The sequence below is a fragment of the Mobula birostris genome, chromosome 6 (assembly GCF_030028105.1).
Source record: "Mobula birostris isolate sMobBir1 chromosome 6, sMobBir1.hap1, whole genome shotgun sequence".
NCBI classification, from domain to species: domain Eukaryota; kingdom Metazoa; phylum Chordata; class Chondrichthyes; order Myliobatiformes; family Myliobatidae; genus Mobula; species Mobula birostris.
In genome coordinates, this window is record NC_092375.1 from 41510820 (window position 1) to 41529773 (window position 18954).

Sequence of the window (18954 nt, forward strand, 5' to 3'; positions counted from 1 at the left end):
GCCGGGCGGGGGCCTTCCCATGACGTACCGTGGTGGGGCGGGGCCGGGCCGGGATGTGGAGTGCGGCGTCGGTCAGGCGTGTGGTGACGGCTGTGGGGGCCTCCGCCTGCAGGAGGCTCCCGGAGTTTGCGACGAAACAGAAGCCGGTTGTTCGGCGGAGTGGGCGCTGGTTTTCCAGTATCCCGAAGGAGAGTGGAAAGCCCGAGCGGAATGGAGAAGTGGCAGTGCGGGAAGGTGAAGGACAAATGGGCGGCGACTGGATCGGGGCATGGAGGGGTGCGACATGTTGGGGGAGAGAGGGGTCTCGGTGTGCAGATAGGGTGTAATCGAAGTGGGTGGCCATCAGGAGATCATGGCTGTTGTAGCAGATTGTTGCTCCAGAAAGAAGTCTCTTAATCTGCGTTGGGAGTCGGCCTCTCGACTTCACACCTTGTTTCCATTCCAAGCTCACCCTTCCGAACGCTCTGCTCTCCACTCCCTCCGCACTAATCCTAACCTTACTATAAAACCCGCTGATAAGGGCGGTGCTGTTGTAGTCTAACGCACTGACTTCTACCTTGCTGAGGCACAGCGACAACTCACGGATACCTCCTCTTATTTACCCCTCGATCATGACCCCACTAAGGAGCACCAGGCCAAATTGTCTCCCACACCATCACCAACTTTATCCGCTCAGGGTATCTCCCATTCACTGCTACCAACCTTATAGTTCCCACACCTCGCACTTCCCGTTTCTACCTCCTACCCAAGATCCACAAACCTGCCTGTCCAGGTAGACCCACAGTCTCAGCTTGCTCCTGCCCCACCGAACTCATTTCTGCATACCTCGACACTGTTTTATCTCCCCTTGTTCAATCCCTTCCCACCTATGTTCGTGACTCTTCTCACGCTCTGAATTTTTTCAATGATTTTAAGTTCCCTGGCCCCTACCGCTTTATTTTCACCTTGGATGTCCAGTCCCTATATACCTCCATCCCCCACCAGGAAGGTCTCAAAGCCCTCCGCTTCTTTTTGGATTCCAGACTGTGGTAAACTATGTATATAGGTTGTAACTGGGTTACCTGTCTGGACACGCCCCTCTGCTGACTGCTCCTGTGGCTCCTCCCACAGACCCCTGAATAAAGGCGATTGTGTCACTGCTCCTCCCACAGTCCAGGACAGATACTCAGCATGGATGTGGATCCATTTTACTGTAAATAAAAGCCTTTCAGTATTTTCCCTACTTCCAGTCTTTTGGAGTAATTGATAGTGCATCACAGACCTAACCAGTTCCCCTCTACCACCACTCTCCTCCATCTAGTAGAATTAGTCCTTACTCTTAATAATTTCTCCTTTGGCTCCTCCCACTTCCTCCAAATTAAAGGTGTAGCCATGGCACCAGTATGGGTCCCAGCTATGCCTGCCTTTTTGTTGGCTTTGTGGAACAATCCATGTTCCAAGTCTATACTGGTATCCGTCCCCCACTTTTCCTTCGCTACATCGACGAATGCATTGGCGCTGCTTCCTGCATGCATGCTGAGCTCATTAACTTCGCCTCCAACTTTCACCCTGCCCTCAAGTTTACCTGGTCCATTTCCGAAACCTCCCTCCCCTTTCTTGATCTTTCGGTCTCTATGTCTGGAGACAGCTTATCTACTGATGTCTACTATAAGCCTATGGACTCTCACAACTACCTGGGCTATTCCTCTTCCCACCCTGTCTCTTGCAAAAATGCCATCCCCTTCTTGCAATTCCTCCGTCTCCGCTGCATCTGCTCTCAGGATGAGGCTATTCATTCCAGGACGAAGGAGATGTCCTCTTTTTAAAGAAAGGTGCTTCCCTTCCTCCCCCATTTCATGCACATCTGTTCTCACCCCATCTTCCTGCCACCCCACTAGGAATAGGGATCCCCTTGTCCTCACCTGCCACCCCACCAGCCTCCAGGCTCAACATATAATTCTCCGTAACTTCCGCTACCTCCAACGGGATCCCACCACCAAGCACATCTTTCCCTCCCCCCTCTTTCTGCTTTCCACAGGGATCGCTCTCTACGCGATCCCCTTGTCCATTCGTCCCCCCCATCCCTTCCCACCGATCTCCCTCCCGGCACTTATCCTTGTAAGCGGAACAAGTGCTACATATGCCCTTACACTTCCTCCCTCACCACCATTCAGGGCCCCAGACAGTCCTTCCAGGTGAGGCGACACTTCACCTTTGAGTCAGCTGGGGTGATACACTGCGTCCAGTGCTCCTGATGCGGCCTTCTATATATTGGCGAGACCTGACGCAGGCTGGGAGATCTTTTTCGCTGAATACCTACGCTCTGTCCTCTAGAGAAAGCAGGATCTCCCAGTGGCCACACATTTTAATTCCACGTCCCATTCCCATTCTGATATGTCTACCCACGGCCTCCTCTACTGTCAAGATGAAGCCACACTCAGGTTGGAGGAACAACACCTTATATTCCGTCTGGGTATCTTCCAACCTGATGGGATGAACATTGACTTCTCTAATTTCCGCTGATGCCCCACCTCCCCCTCGTACCCCATCCCTTATTTATTTATTCCCCTTTTTTTCTCTCTTTTTTCTCCCTCTGTCCCTCTCACTGTACTCCTTGCCCATCCTCTGGGTTCCCCCCCTCTTTCTTTCTCCCTAGTCCTCCCATCCCATGATCCTCTCCCTTCTCCAGCCTCGTATCCCTTTTGCCAATCAACTTCCCAGCTCTTAGCTCCATCCCTCCCCCTCCTGTCTTCGCCTATCATTTCGGATCACCCCCTCCCCCTTTCAAATCTCTTACTATCTCTTCTTTCAGTTAGTTCTGACGGAGGGTCTCGGCCCGAAATGTTGACTGTACCTCTTCCTACAGATGCTGCCTGGCCTGCTGCGTTCACCAGCATTTTTTGTATGTGTTGCTTGAATTTCCAGCATCTGCAGATTTCCTCGTGTTTGCGTGATGTAGAGGAGTACCTGGCGATAGCATCAGAACTAGTCATTGATTCTCAACGTGGGACCACAGGAGTGTTTGAATGGACCATGAGAAGTTTATTGCCTTAATGAACTAATACTAAAATATATGAATTAATATTAATATATAATTAATTGAAATCCTGAATGAGATGAATAGGAAAATATGCTGATTATGCAAATGAGGTTGCAAACCGGTTGTGTGAGGGTAGGGTTTAGGGGGTGGCATATCAATCGTTATCTCAGGGGCAGTACACACAAAGTGCTGCAGGAGCTCAGTGGACCAGGCAATATCCACGATAGGAATAAACAGCCGACGTTTTGGGCTGAGACCCTTCATTGGGACGGGAATGGAATGGGGAAAATGTTAGAACAAAGAAGATGGGGGTAGGGGAGGAAACCGGGAGAGGGAGAGGGGTGAAGTAAAGAGCTGCGAAGAGATACAGGGCTGGAGAAGGGGGAATTTGATAGGAGGGGACAGGAGACCATGGGAGAAAGGGAAGAGGAAAAATCACCAGAGAAATTTGATAGACAGGTAAGAAGAGACAAATGTGAGAGGGAAACAATGGGGAATGGTGAAGGTCAGAAGTTTGAGAAATGCCATCAGATTAGAGGCGACACAGACCGAGTACAAGGTGTTGTTCCTCCAGCCTGAGCATGGCCTCATTGCAGCAGGAGATCATGGACTGACATGCTGGAATGGGAAGTGGAATTGAAATGGGTGGCCACCAGGAAATCCTGCTATTTGTGTTGTATGGAGTGAAGGTGTTTGATGAATTGGTCTCCCAATCTGCTTTGGGTCTCACCAATATACAGGTGGCCACATCAGGAGCACTGGATACAGTAGATGTCCCCACAGACTCACAGTGTGTCTGTGAGAAGTGTCACCTTATTTGGAGGGACTGTTTGGGGCCCTGAATGTTTGTGACCAAGGAGGTGTAGGGGGAGGTGTGGCACTTGTTTCACTTGCAAGGATGAGTGCCAGGAGCAGAGGTGTGCTAAATGGAGGAGATGCAGGTGAGGGCAGTGTTGATGGTAGAGGAAGGGAAGCCCCTTTCTTTGGAGGAGGACATGTCAGTTGTTCTAGAATGAGAAGTGTCATACTGAGAACAGATCTGGCAGGGACAGAGGAACTAGGAAAAGGGATTGGCATTTTTAGAACTTTCAGGGTGGGAAGAGGTATAATCAAAGTTGCTGTGAGATCCAGTGGGTTTATATAAAAAAAAAATCAGTAGATAGACTGTCTCCAGAGACAGATTGAGAAAGGGGAGAGAGGTGTCAGAAATAGATCAAGTAAATTTGAGGGCAATGTGGAAGTTGGAGGCAAAGTTGATGACATTGATGAGTTTAGCACTGGTGTAGGAAGCAACACCAATGCAGTCATCAATATAGCATAGGAAGAGCTGGGAAGTGATGCTGGTGTAGGCTTGGAACATGGACTGTGCCACACAGCCGACAAAAATGCAGGCATAGCTGCGATACATGCGAGTACCCCCTTCCCATCCTACACTTGTAAAAAAACCATTCCCTTTTCCCAGTAGTTCCTCCATCTCTGCCGCACCTGTTCTCAATATGAGGTTTTTCATTCTAGAACAACTGAGATGGTCCTCCTCCTTCTAAGAAAGGGGCTTCCCTTCCCCTACCATCAAGGCAGCCCTTACCTCCTCCCACCGTCACACCAGGGATAGGGTTCCTCTTGTCCTCGCCTACCACCCTACAAGCCTGCACACTCACCACACAATTCTCTGTAACTTCCAACAGAATCCTACCACCAAGCACATCTTTCCCTTCCCCCTCCCCATTTTCTGCTTTCTGCAGGGATTTCTCTCTGCATAGCTCCCTTGTCCCTCTCCACTAATCTCCCCCTGGCACTTATCCTTGCAAGCAGAATAAGTTCCACACTTGCACCTACACCTCTTCTCTCACTACCATTCAGGCCCCAAACAGTCATTCCATTGCCTCTGTCCTCTCCTATTAAATTCCCCCTTCTCCAGCCCTGTATCTTTTCACCAAATAACTTCCCAGTTCTTTACTTCACCCCTCACTCCTCCCAGTTTCACTGATCACCTTGTGTTTCTTCCTTTCCTCTGCCCACCTTCTTTTCCTCCTCCAGTCCTGCCGAGATCCTCAGCATTGTGTGTTGTTTAATTACCATATCTTGAAAAGAAATTGAATTTGCATTTCTTGATGTCTTGTAGCATTTGAAAGTGATAAGCCTCTTGGAGAAGAAATTGTCTCTGCTGTCTGACACACTTTACCTGCCGGATGTTTTTAAAAACTATTAAAAAGTGACAAGAGGGGATAAAAGTTTTCAGATCATGTAAAGAGGCCTGTACCGCTTTCCTTGGAATAGTCAAACTTTTCAGCAGCAATATTGGGCATTATGAGTTTATGCAATTTCCTTCACAATTGCAAGATAATGATCTGATTGTATATCTTGATCATTTGAAACACACTGACATGGAACTTGGGTTCAGAGACTTGGGTGCATTTTCCAGGTGGGTGGTAGATTCATTTGGGCTGAATGTGAATGATGTTGACACCACATTGAGCTGTAGGGTGATATAAGAGCTCAGACAAAATTTAAATGTAGCAAACAGAATTTCTGGATAACTGTTGACATTCAAAATAAATTTCCACAGCTCTGGCAGAAAGCAAAGTTGTTTTCAATTGGATTTCCGATCTCTTATCTAGTTAAGCTCTTCACCTACTATCAAGAGCTCATAACCATCTTAATGTTGTAAAAAGAGGAGCTCTTCAATTATCTTTCACTAAGTTGCAACCAGATATTCAAAAACCTGCTAGTTTGCATCAGTCACAAGGATCTCACTAAATACCCAAAGTGACAATATTAAGTGATTTTTCGTTGCAGACTGGAAGAATATTATATATAAGTATCCTATTCAGAGCTTTTAAATAGTTTAGTATTTTGTATACACCTGTAAGCATATTTAACACACCTGTAATCTGTTAAAACATAAATATTGACTATATTAGAATTATTAGTACAGTTGACCAAACAAAATGTTAACAACTAATAGAGACTATGGAGGATGGGGGACCACAGAGGTAAATAGAAGTCGCAAGTGGGGAACAAGCACAGAACCCTAATGCAACATCGACAGACTCACAGGTGAAGTGCCGCCTCAGCCTGGAAGGAATATTTAGGACGCTGAATAGTGATTGGTGGGGGGGGGGAGGAGCAGCACCTAGCATAGCAAGAGGGAGATCGATAGGATAGGACAAGTGGAGAAGGAAGTCACAGAGAGCAACCCGAGCGGAAAGTTGGTGGTGGTGAGGGGTGGGATCCTGTTGAAGGTAGCAGAGGTTGTGGAGTATATGTTGGATGTGTAGACTCGAGGGGTGATAACAGGGATAGAGTTTCCCTTACCCTCACCTACGTAACCCAATCCCTGCTATGTAGGTGGGGAAGAATGAGTGAAGGTGGCATTGTTAGTGGCAAAAGGGAAACCCTATTTTCTTAAAGAAAAAAAGGCAACTTTTCTGGAATAGAAAAAGTCACTGAGAACAAAATCTCGGTGGTGGGAGATTTTAATTTCCCAAATATCGATTGGCATCTCCCTAGAGCAAGGGCTTTAGATGGGGTGGAATTTGTTAGGTATGTTCAGGAAGGTTTCTTGACACAATATGTAGATAAGCCTACAAGAGAGGCTGCACTTGATCTGGTATTGGGAAATGATCAGGTGTCAGATCTCTCAGTGGGAGAGCATTTTGGAGATAATGATCACAATTCTCTCTCCTTTACCATAGCATTGGAGAGGAATAGGAACAGACAAGTTGGGAAAGTGTTTAATTGGAGTAAGGGGAAATATGAAGCTATCAGGCAAGAACTTGGAAGCTTAAATTGGGAACAGATGTTCTCAGGGAAATGTACAGAAGAGATGTGCAAATGTTCAGGGGATATTTGCGTAGAGTTCTGCATAGGTATATTCCAGTGAGACAGGGAAAGGATGGTAGGGTACAGGAACTGTGGTGTACAAAGGCTGTTGTAAATCGAGTCAAGAAGAAACGAAGAGCTTACAAATGTTCAAAAAAAATAGGTAATGATAGAGCTCTAGAAATGATAAGGCAAGCAGAAAGGAGCTTAAGAAAGAAATTAGGAGAGCCAGAAGGGGCCATGAGAAAACCTTGGCGGGCAGGATTAAGGAAACCCCCAAGGCATTCTATAAGTATGTGAAGAACAAGAGGATAAGACCAATCAAGTGTGACAATGGAAAAGTGTGTATGGAACCGGAGGAGGTAGCAAGAGGTACTTAATGAGTACTTTGCTTCAGTATTTACTATGGAAACTGATCTTGGCGATTGTAGGGATGACTTGCTTGAGCATGTAGTTATTAAGGAGGATGTGCTGGAGCTTTTGGAATGCATCAAGTTGGATAAGTCACCGGGACCAGATGAGATATACCCCAGGCTACTGTGGGAGGTGAGGGAGGAGATTGCTGAGTCTCAGACAATGATCTTTGCATCATCAATGGGGACGGGATAGGTTCTGGAGGATTGGAAGGTTGCGGATGTTATTCCCTTATTCAAGAAAGGGAGTAGAGATAGCCCAGGAAATTATAGACCAGTGAGTCTTACTTCAGTGGTTGTTAAGTTGATGGAGAAGATCCTGAGAGGCAGGATTTATGAACATTTGGAGAGGCATAATATGATTAGGAATAGTCAGCATAGCTTTGTCAAAGGCAGGTTGTGCCATACAAGCCTGATTGAATTTTTTGAGGATGCGACTTTTGATGAAGTCGATGTAGTAGTAGATGTAGTGTATATGGATTTCAGCAAGGCATTTGATAAGGTACCCCATGCAAGGCTGATTGAGAAAGTAAGGAGGCATGGGATTCAAGGGGACATTGCTTTGTGGATCCAGAACTGGCTTGCCCACAGAAGGCAGAGTGGTTGTAGATGGGTCATATGCTGCGTGGAGGTCAGTGACCAGTTCTGGGACTGGCCTCAGGGATCTGTTCTGGGAACCCTACTCCTCATGATTTTTATAAATGACCTGGATGAGAAAGTGGAGGGATGGGTTAGTAAATTTGCTGATAACACTAAGGTTGGAGGTGTTGTGGATAGTGTGGAGGGCTGTCAGAGGTTACAGCAGGACATCAATAGGATGGAAAACTGGGCTGAGAAGTGGCAGATGGAGTTCAACCCAGATAAGTGTGAGGTGGTTCATTTTGGTAGGTCAAATATGATGGCAGAATATAGCATTAATGGCAAGACTCTTGGCAGTGTGGAGGATCAGAGGGATCTTGTTTATTTTTCAGAATCCCAGCATTTACATTTAATTTTTAGAAATAATTTGCTATATATTTTTCAGGACGCCCAGCTTTCAAATTACCAGGGCACAAGCCTTCAAATTTTGATAAAAAATTTTTGATATGGACTGGTCGTTTCAGACGAGAGGAGGATATTCCATCAGTGGTTTCGTAAGTGATAAAAATGTGTATGGGATTTTACCGATTGATGGTTTTGCTTTTACGTAAGGGTTACCTTTAGTTCTTACTGACATGTTACATAACTGCTTCTAGCATTGGTCTGTAGAATTGCTGAAACAGTTGCAACAGGCTAACACATGCATATATTATAACAATCAGCTAGTTTCAGCAACCATTACTTTGCTACCAAAACAGTTATAGCAGCTTGTACAATGTATAGTACTGTGCAAAAATCTTAAGACATATAAAAAATTCTGTAGAACAGATGCTTTCAAAAATAATGAAATGAAAAGTTTCTGAATATCAGAAAATTTACTATAAAGAACAGTAAACAGTAAAAAAAAAACAAAAATCAATATTTGGTGTGACTGCCTTTAAAACTGCATCAATTCACTTAGGTACACTGTCACGCAGTTTTGTAAGAAAATTGGCTGGTAGGTTGTTCCAAGCATCTTGGAGAACTTGCCACAGTTCTCTTGCTGAGTTTGATCATTTCACTTGCTCCTGTCTCTCCAGGTAATCCTAGGGAACCTCGATGATGTTGAGATCAGGACTCTGTGGAGGCCATATAATCTGAAACATTATATTAAAAAAAATCTAGGGTACCTGAGACTTCTGCACAATACTGTATTTACAAAGGCTTTAGTCTGCCACTACAGCAAATAAGGAATAAGTGCCCACAAAATAATTGCATGTACAAACCCCATTTCCAGAAAAGTTGGGATATTTTCCAAAATGCAATAAAAATAAAAATCTTTTCTTTGTACTTTTGTCAGTTAAGTAAAGGTTCACGTGAATTAACATATCACAGATTTTTGTTTTTATTGCATTTTGGAAAATATCCCAACTTTTCTGGAAATGGGGTTTGTATTTGGAAAGTATGCAACTTACTATTGCGGTGGAAACCAGCTAGACTCTTGCCATTCTTCATCCATTCTCAAGTGCTCCATTTGGATAAAAGCATTACGTGAAACTCTAATGGTCAACCGATTTGTTTCAGAGTTGAGATGATCCATGCCGCAAGGAACAAAATGCGAGTGAAAGCCTGTTATTTAATGGTGGTCATGACTATTGTTGCTTGCATTGGAATGATCATATCGGGGAAGAATGTAAGTAAACCTTATTGATTGTTTGTCATAAATCAAGTTCTGCTTCTGTAACCAAATTTCTTTTGCCTGGTGAAATAAATGTTATACAATCAGTAGTCATTTTCTGGGTCATTACATAATTATGTGTAACTTAATTCCCATGGCAATGTTCTGATTAGGAAAATAAGCCTAGAAATATATTAGTGCCTCTTATGTGCAAATCAAAAGTGGTTTAACCTGAGGTAGATCACATTGGTGATCATTTCTGGAAATGAATTTCTGGCGATAAGTACTTACCATTAATAAAGTGTATTTTACTTTAATGTGATGCTTTCCCAATATCGCTAACATCCTGCACACATTCCACCTTGCCTGTGTAATTTGGACTTTTTGAACATGACCTTCACGAAACACTTGTAATACAACATCGTACTTTGTTGTATTTGTGTATTTAAAGAACAGTTTTCTGATGGAAGTAGTGGACAGAGCTGCCTCAGAATTTGCTTTCAAACCTCAAAAGTGGGCTCAAACTAAGTACCCTCCCCCCGCCCCCGCCACGAAGTACAAACCCAGATTCTACAAGTGCTGGAAATCCAGAGTTGCACACAAAATGCTGGAGCCACTCAGCAGGTCAGGCAGAGGAATAAGCAGTCAGCAATTTAGACCAAGCCCTTCTTTAAATATTTAGTTGCCCAGTTATTTATTAAGTGTCCATTTCCTAGATGAGGCATGGCAGGATCTGCTACACGTCTGTTGCTTATTTGTGTACAATGAAACATGTTATTGAAACAAGAACAAGAGCAAAAATGGTATGTTCAGAATCATTTAAAGCAGAAACAATTTTAAAATCTGTAAGTCTCGTTTTAAAATTACACATCATGCAATCACATGGTGCTCCCTTGTGTGGGTTTTGGAGACTTAGTACTATGGCACAGCTTACCACACAACACCTTGTAAGGTTTCCTTGAGCCTGGCTGCGAGGTCCAGACATTTGTGCTGTATGAAAAAGTGATGAGACTCATAGTAATGCCCTGAACCTGTACCTATGGGGGCGGGGTGGGGGGAGGGTTACAGGAGTGGGATTCGGCTTTAGTTCTTTGACCACTCCAACTTAATTTCAACCTTCATGTTGTACTGACTGACTACTAAGTCATAACTAAGTCCTGCTGAAGGGTTTTGGCCCAAAATGTTGACAGTACTCTTTTCCATAGATGCTACCTGGCCTGTTGGGTTCCTCCAGTATTTTGTGTGTGTTACTAAATAATAAGCTGATTCCTGTTGCTTGCAGCAAGTTTGCTTTGTTATTACAACTATAACCCCACCCAGAACCAATGGGAAGTTTGTACATGGTCAGGCACTGTGGTAAACCATGTATATATGTTGTAACTCGGTTGGCTGTCTGGACACACCCCTCTGCATGTTCATTCTCCTCTAGAGGGCAGTTCTGGCATTCCTGAAGAACATCCTGGTCACGTGGGAAGCAGCAACTCCTCTAGAGAACAGCCATCTGCTCCTGCAATGTCACCTTGCTGCTGTAGAACCTAGAGCAGCTCATGGGCAACATTTCTGTCACCAGTGACAACAACAGCTTAATGAGGATATCATGCTTTTTCCTGGTGGCAGTCTAGACTTTCCTCAGGATCAGGAACTATACAGAAGCTGTGCCTGTGACTTCACAAGATTTCACCGGTACTGAACCAATGGGTGCTATTATGAGATAGTTAGCAATACCCAGCAAAATAATGGGACAAGTGGGTGTTAGTTTTCTAACTGAGCACAACCTCCATCTAGGGCTTATAGGGGGTGAGGTCCTGCATGCTTCTCACCTTCTATAGGTTGTATTTGGCTCGATGGCTCACTTACCACCACCTTTCTTTCTTTTCAAATATTATTATTATTATATTATTCAAAAATAACACGAGTACTTACCGCCTTCTAATCATGGTCCACAGGTGCACTCTGGGACAATAATAAAGTGAGAGCTCACACGAGATTCCTGAAGATTTATGTCACACTTCAATCTTCTGGTGCCTGGAACATCTCTGTAATATGTATTCCTCTACCCTAATCTACTTCTGATTTAATTATATAGTGGTGCTGGTGGTGACACACTTTGGTTTCCATCACTGTCCTCCTCTTCCAGACTCCTTCCCCAACAGCACTGCCACATTTCTTTCATATTGGGGAGAGGAAAGTATGGTGTCACCTTGCAAAAGCAACAGTTGTTACATTGCAGCATAAATACCTTTATGCAGAATCACTGATTGTAATGAGTTTATCAAATCAAAGGGAATGAAACGAACACAAAACATTATTTGTGAATGTAGATATACTATAGGTACTTTGTCCATGCTAATTCATCGTTGGCATTTCAGTTCACTTCATATTCAAAGCAAGAAGCAGATTATTAAGTAATGAACACGAGAAAGTCTGCAGATGCTGGAAATCCACATCATGTTTGACCCAAAATTCCTCTAGCAGTTTGTTTTCTTGTTCCACTCTCCAGCATCTGCACAAGACCATAAGACGTAGGAGCAGAATTAGGCCATTCAGCCCATCGAGTCTGATCACAGATCCCACTCAACCCCAGACACCTGCCTTCTCATCATATCCTTTGATGCCCTGACCGATCAGGAAACTTATCAACTTCCGCCTTAAATATACCCGCAGACTTGGCCTCCACTGCAGTCTGTGGCAGAACAGTCCACAGATTCACTACTCTCTGGCTGAAAAAAATACTCTTTACTTCTGTTCTACAGGGTTGCCCCTCAACGTTGAGTCTGTGCCCTCTAGTTCTGGATACCCCCACCAAAGGAAACATCCTCTCCACAACCACCCTATCTAATCCTTTCAACATTTGGTAGGTTTCAATGAGGTCTCCCTGCATTCTTCTAAATTCCAGTGAGTACAGGCCCAAAACTGCCAAACATTCCACACAAGTTAACCCCTTCATTCCATATGCTTCTGAGATATGGGGTTTAAAAATGTTGACAATACCCTCAGTGCAGCCTGACTACTGTCTTATAAAGGCTCAACATTATCTCCTTGTTTTATGTATTCTATTCTCCTTGAAATAAATGGCAACATTGCATTTGTTTTCTTTACACACAGACTCAACCTGTAAATTAACCATCAGGGGATCTTGCACAAGTACTCCTAAGTCCCTCTGCACTCTGATGTTTGAATCTTCTCATTTAGATAATAGACCGCACTATTGTTCCTTTTACCAAAATGCATCATCATACATTTCCCAGTGTATTCCCTCTGCCACTTTTTTGCCCGTTCGACTAATTTGTCCAAGTCCTGCTGCAATCACATTGCTTCCTCAGCACTACCCCTCCACCCATCTTTGTATCATCCGCAAACTTTGCCACAAAGCCATCAATTCCATCATCTAACACTAGTCACCGGCAGCCAGCCAGAAAAGGCCCCTTTTATTCCCACTTGTTGCCTTCTGCCTGCCAGCCAATCTGCTATCCATGCCAGTATCTTTCTTATAACGCCATAGGATTTTATTAAATGCCTTCTGAAAATCCAAGTGAATGACATCCACTGCTTCTCCTTTGTCCACCCTGCTTGTTACTTCCTCAAAGAACTCCTAACAGATTTGTCAGGCAAGATTTCCCTTTACAGAAACCATGCTGACTTTGACGTATTTTATCATTAGCCTCCAAGTACCTCGAAACCTCATCCTTAATGACAGCAACACACATCAAAGTTGCTGGTGAACGCAGCAGGCCAGGCAGCATCTCTAGGAAGAGGTGCAGTCGACGTTTCAGGCCGAGACCCTCCTGATGAAGGGTCTTGGCCTGAAACGTCGACTGCACCTCTTCCTAGAGATGCTGCCTGGCCTGCTGCGTTCACCAGCAACTTTGATGTGTGTTGCTTGAATTTCCAGCATCTGCAGAATTCCTGTTGTTTGTCCTTAATAACAGACTGCACTTTCCCCACCGCTGAGGTTAGGCTAACTGGCCTACAATTTCCTTTCTTTTGCCTTCCTTCCTTTTGAAAGAGTGGAGTGACATTTGCAATCTTCCAGTCCTCTAGGACCATGCCAGAATCAAGTGATTCTTGAAAGATCAATCTCTGTTTAAATTGTAAAAGCTGAGTTGCTCACAAAAATTGTAAGTCACCATTAACCAGTAACTTAATTGGACCAGCCAGAAATTCCATGGTACAAAAGAAAGGTTAAAGCAGGAGCACTTTGTGCTGAGTGTCTCAACACTTGACACCATCAGGGCTTTCCACCAACCATGACGTATAAGTGCAAGAGAAAGATTGTGAACCCTTTGCAATTACCTGATTTTCTGCATTAATTACTCATAAAATGTGGTCTGATCTTCATCTAAGTCACAATAATAGACAAACACAATCTGCCTAAACTAGTAACACACAAACAATTGTATTTTCCATGTTTTTAAATCAAACACATTGTTTAATCACAGTCCAGGCAGGAAAATGTGGACTCTTGTATTTAATAACTGGTAGAACCTCCTTTAGCAGCTATATTCCACCAAATGTTTCCTGTAGCTACTGATCAGCCTTGCATAATGGCGAAGAGGAATTTTAGACCATTCTTCCATATAAAACTGTTCACCAGTTCATCAGTATTTCTGGGATACGTTGCCCTCTTCAGGTCATGCCACAGCATCTCAATTGGGTTAAGGTCTGGAGACTTGGCCATTCCAAAATCACAAAGTTTCTTATTTTAAACCAACGCAAACACGAGGAGATCTTCAGATGCTGGAACATCGACTGTACCTCTTCATATAGATGCTGCCTGACCTGCTGTGTTCACCAGCATTTTTTGTGTGTGTTATTTTAAACCAATCTTTGTGGATTTACTGTTGTGTTTCGGATCATTGAACTTCAGGTGATGGGCCACTACCCTGATATTCTCCTGTAAAATGTCTTGATACAATTTTGAATTAATTGTTCCTTCAGTGATTGTAAGCTGTCCAGGTCCTGAGATGGCAAAGCAGTCCCAAACCATGATGCTCTTTCCATCATGCTTCACAGTTGGGATGAGGTTCTGGTGTTGGTGTGCAGTGCCCTTCTTTCTCCAAACATACCCGTATGCTTTTCTGTCAGGAAGTTCAACTTCTGTCTCATCTGTCCACAGACCATTGTCCCTGAAATGTTGTGAAACATCCAGGTGTCTTTTGCAAACTTGAAGCGTGCAGCAATGTTTTTTTGGAGAACAGTGGTTTCCTCCATGGTGTCGTTCCATGAACACCATTCTTGTTCAGTGTTTTTCTTATAGTGGAGACAGTTCTAGAGAATTCTGCAGGTCTTTTGCTGTTACCCTTGGGTTCTTTTTCACCTCCTTTAGCAATGTATGTTGTGCTGGTGTGATCTTTGCAATTTAACCACTTCTAGGCAGATTAGCAACAGTACTGAATTTCCTCCATTTGCAGACAATTTCTCTTACCATGGACTGATGAATACTCGGGTTTTTAGAAATGCTTTTGTAGCCTTTTCTAGATTCATGCATCTCTACAATTCTTCTAAGGTTCTCTGAAAGTTGTTTTGACCGAGGCATGGTGCACAAACACATATCTTTTTTGAGAAGAGTAGTCTCTGTCAATAACCTGACTGTGTGTCTTTTTTGTAGGGTAGGGCACCTCTACAACCCACACCTCCAATCTCATCTCATGGATTGGAACACTAGACTCCAAATAGCTTTGTGGAGGGCACTACCCCAGACTGTGATTGTTTAGATGGCATACTCAGTATTGACGAGAAGTACAATTATTTGTGTGTTATTAGTTTAAGCAGATTGTGTTTGTCTATCATTGTGACTTCGATGAAGATCAGACCACATTTTATGAGTAATTAACACAGAAAACCAGGTAATTGCAAAGGGTTCACAAACTTTTTCTTGCAACTGTAGAAATCAGATGCATCATATAGTACTTTCCATTTTCCCTGCGGAGTACAGCTCTGACAAAACAACGTCAAAACCGTTCAGGACAAAGCAACCTGCAGGACAGACAACCTATTAAGCATAAGAGAAAATTGATTCCCTTCACAACCAGCACACAGTGTCTGCAATCGATTGCATTTACTCAGTCAGGCCACTTTGATACTACTGTACAAACCATTGACATAGTAACATCGAAGGCACGTGTATTGGAACACATTCACCTGACTTGGAAGTATCCAGTCCTTCACTGTTTTAATTCTGGGACTCTATAACATAGAATATGGGAGTACCTTCACTAAGTGCTGACTGCCGGAATCTCAACAGAAACCAGTGACAGGCAGCAAGTACAAGCCTTGCTGACAATACCCTGATCCCAAAAGTGGTTAGAAGCTCAGTGCAGGATCTCCATCTGGTTTAGGTGCTCCACACAAGCAGCACTTTTCCCTTCTTCAACTTCTGTTTTTATTATTGTCCTTTTGGTGGAGTGATTTAACAATCCTCTGCATTTCTTAATCAGGAATGAGACAATATTCATCCTTTGCCTCAACAAGCAAAAACCCAACCACACTCTACATTACTGATTAATCTGCTTCAAGCTTTCTGCTCGAGTGTCCACCAGTTCCATAGCTCTACTAGCAGGACAAGGACTGCAACATCAATTGAAGTAACAGAGATGCTTAAAGAAAATTGAAAACTGAAAGAATAAATCATGACAATGGTTACATTAAAGTCAGCTGTTCATCACCACCTTCTGAGAACTGCACCACTTATTTGTTGCTGTCCAATATAGTGTATTTATGCTGGAGTTGGACAGGGTGTGAAGGGTGTGTTAGTGTCTCAAAGTCTTTACAAATTCCCAACAGAATGATAATGGAATTATAACATATCCTAAAAGAATCAGTATGCTTAACAGGTAATGCTGAGCTTTCTAACTGCTGTTCAATATTTACACAAAGAAAGCCTATCAAATTTTAAATCTGGAGACAGGAATTATCTACTGTCAGGCAGACTATAAATTGAGTGTCTTTAAACAAATCAAATGTAATTTATATTATTAAAAATGAAAGGTTAGGTGTTCTCACATCCTTTATACTATGCCATTTTAGATCTTTTTCCCACGTTTTAGGGGAAAGGCCAATGTAGACTGTTGTCACAGCAGAGAAGTTAATTTTCTGTAAAACTTAACTGTTAAAACTGCGAAACATTCTAAATTTTAGAAGTTTCAAAACAAATTTTCTGTTGTTTGCAGGCTGCAAGGAGACACGAATCACTTACAGCCATAAATTTGGCAAAGAAAGCCCAGTGGAGAGCGAGTATGCAAGAAGAGAACGTTACAAAAAGCCAGTGATTGGAGTGTGGACTGAAACCCAAATATGTCCCAATCAACTTCATATTTGTGTATGGATACGTTGTATATTACTGGTACAGAATATTTTGCTGTTTAAGTGTCAGGCTTCCTAGTACAGTAATCAGTTTATAAAATATTAATATTGCCAAAATGGTTAGGTGTAAGAAATGTTCATGAAATCTGAGTTATTTGTGTACAGAAACTTTGTACAAAATTATTGCTACCTTCCCTTCACTAATTTATATTTTCAGCTATCTTTTTGTTAAAGATCCAGAACCATTTAAGAATAATAATTGCTTTGCTGAAGTTCTGTATGAGAAACACTTACAAAATAAAAGTCTCATAGCTTGTACTTTCCAAAGTATTTCTCTTGTGTTTCATGTTCAACCGTTATCTAATTAAACTACATATTGTATAAACTGTACACAATCCTAAAAAAAAGTATTTTTCTTATAACTAAATTCTTGTTTTACTCAAACTTAAGAGTTGTTGATGGGAACTAATTTTTTTTTAAAGTTTAGTGACCTTCTCTTACTTAACACCAACTTATTAGATCTGCATTATACATTGTTCTTACAGTCATTGTAAAGTAAACATAATTGCACAAACTATGGATCTTTTGCATCAGAACTATCAACTATCACCATACACTACTTTGTTAACTTGCTTCACCAATCCCTTTGCCAATGTACTGTAGCTATCTTTTATTTCAAAATACTCATAAAAGCTATCCTCGTTACACAGTCCCAAATGCAAAACAAATTCTTTAATAAAACCTTTGCTGACGTTCTTGAAACTGTAAAGATTCTGCTCTTTGGACTGAACAGGAAAAATTTGCAATGACTGATGGCCTCTGATTCTGTAGGTTTGATACTCCTTGTATGTATTATATAAAATATAAATGTAAATTTCATAATAAAGATCAGCACATAATCAAATTTAGATGAGCTAACTCTAAGCTTATTAAAAAGTGTACAGCTGGTTGTGTTTACTGGTTTCATAATTCTCAAGTTCAGTTAATTGGACTGTATCCTCTGGTCTGTATAATCACTAAATCTAATCATGTAATCGTAAACCATTTGGTGGGACTGAATTGTTCTACCACCTTAACTTCAGCACAAAAAAATGCACATTCTCCAGCTATTTTCCCCCATGCATCAGTCACAAAGCACTTAAACTACTTCATTCAAAAGACCCCAGCTAATGTTCATAAATAGGTTTGGAAGTTCCCAACCTGTAATTGGAAATCCTTTACAAGCAGTAAAAGGGTTTATTGAACTTTCTGATCTTGATATTTTTGACACTCATGCTACATATCATGCTAATGTCTTGTTAACCAAATCAATTGGTTATTGTTTTTTTCCTCCTAGCTCCCTACCCACACTTCGGTTATGCACCCTTGGTACAACTAGACAAACATAAATTCCAAATAATATGCACACCATATTGATAAAGAATTAGGAAAAGGGAATACAACAGACAAAAAACATAATAGGAAAATAAGTTTTCAATGCTGTATAGTGCTCTCAAGCAAGAGTTAAGAAAAAATAACATTTCAAAACTTTCAAAGTGGTGGTAAAACAACCTTAAAACACTTCTTGAAATGGCACTGCTAGCACTAAAATTTATACATCAGCCACAGCTACAAGAAGAATGGCATCTTTGAAAATCTTTTAAGGTTATTTCCGACACAGAACCTTTCAAAATGGAACAAAGATGCAAAAAAGTTGCATCTCAAAATGTGTCTCCTATTATTTGTGAAAGGAAAGTTATGAAACAATTTGCTATTGTATAAAAACTGTACAGCAGTTTTGACCAGATATTAAATTTTAAAAAAACTATGTGCTCAAAGGGGAAGATGGGAGGTAGGAATTCACTATATTCTTACTTTACAACCTAGCTATATGGAGTAATTATCAGAAGCTTAGCAACTCACTATGTTAACCTCTACCACAATACCAATGTGAGCACTTAGTAGTACTGCAAGATTTAATGTTAATTTGAAGAAACAAGCTATTTGCTTTGGGTTAGTTAGATGAACTTTTCAGGTGAGAAATGTGTGGATCAAACCTAAATTCATAGATCAAATAAATGTACTGAAATAATAATGATCTGTACTTGTGCCGAAAAAATACAAAAATTCTAAACTTATGCTTTAAAAAGTAACTGATTCAATAACCCACACTTTGCATTTCA

At 42.1% G+C, this 18954-nt stretch overlaps 1 protein-coding gene across 1 annotated transcript; it reads left to right on the forward strand.

The window, feature by feature from the left end:
- The first annotated feature begins 38 nt into the window (after positions 1-38).
- On the forward strand, positions 39-17119 carry fam162a (family with sequence similarity 162 member A). Its single transcript, XM_072260312.1, has 4 exons — positions 39-234; positions 8279-8387; positions 9397-9505; positions 16660-17119. Exons 1-4 carry the CDS (start codon positions 54-56, stop codon positions 16756-16758), a joined length of 498 nt encoding a protein of 165 aa, XP_072116413.1. The 5' UTR covers positions 39-53; the 3' UTR covers positions 16759-17119.
- Positions 17120-18954: the final 1835 nt, after the last annotated feature.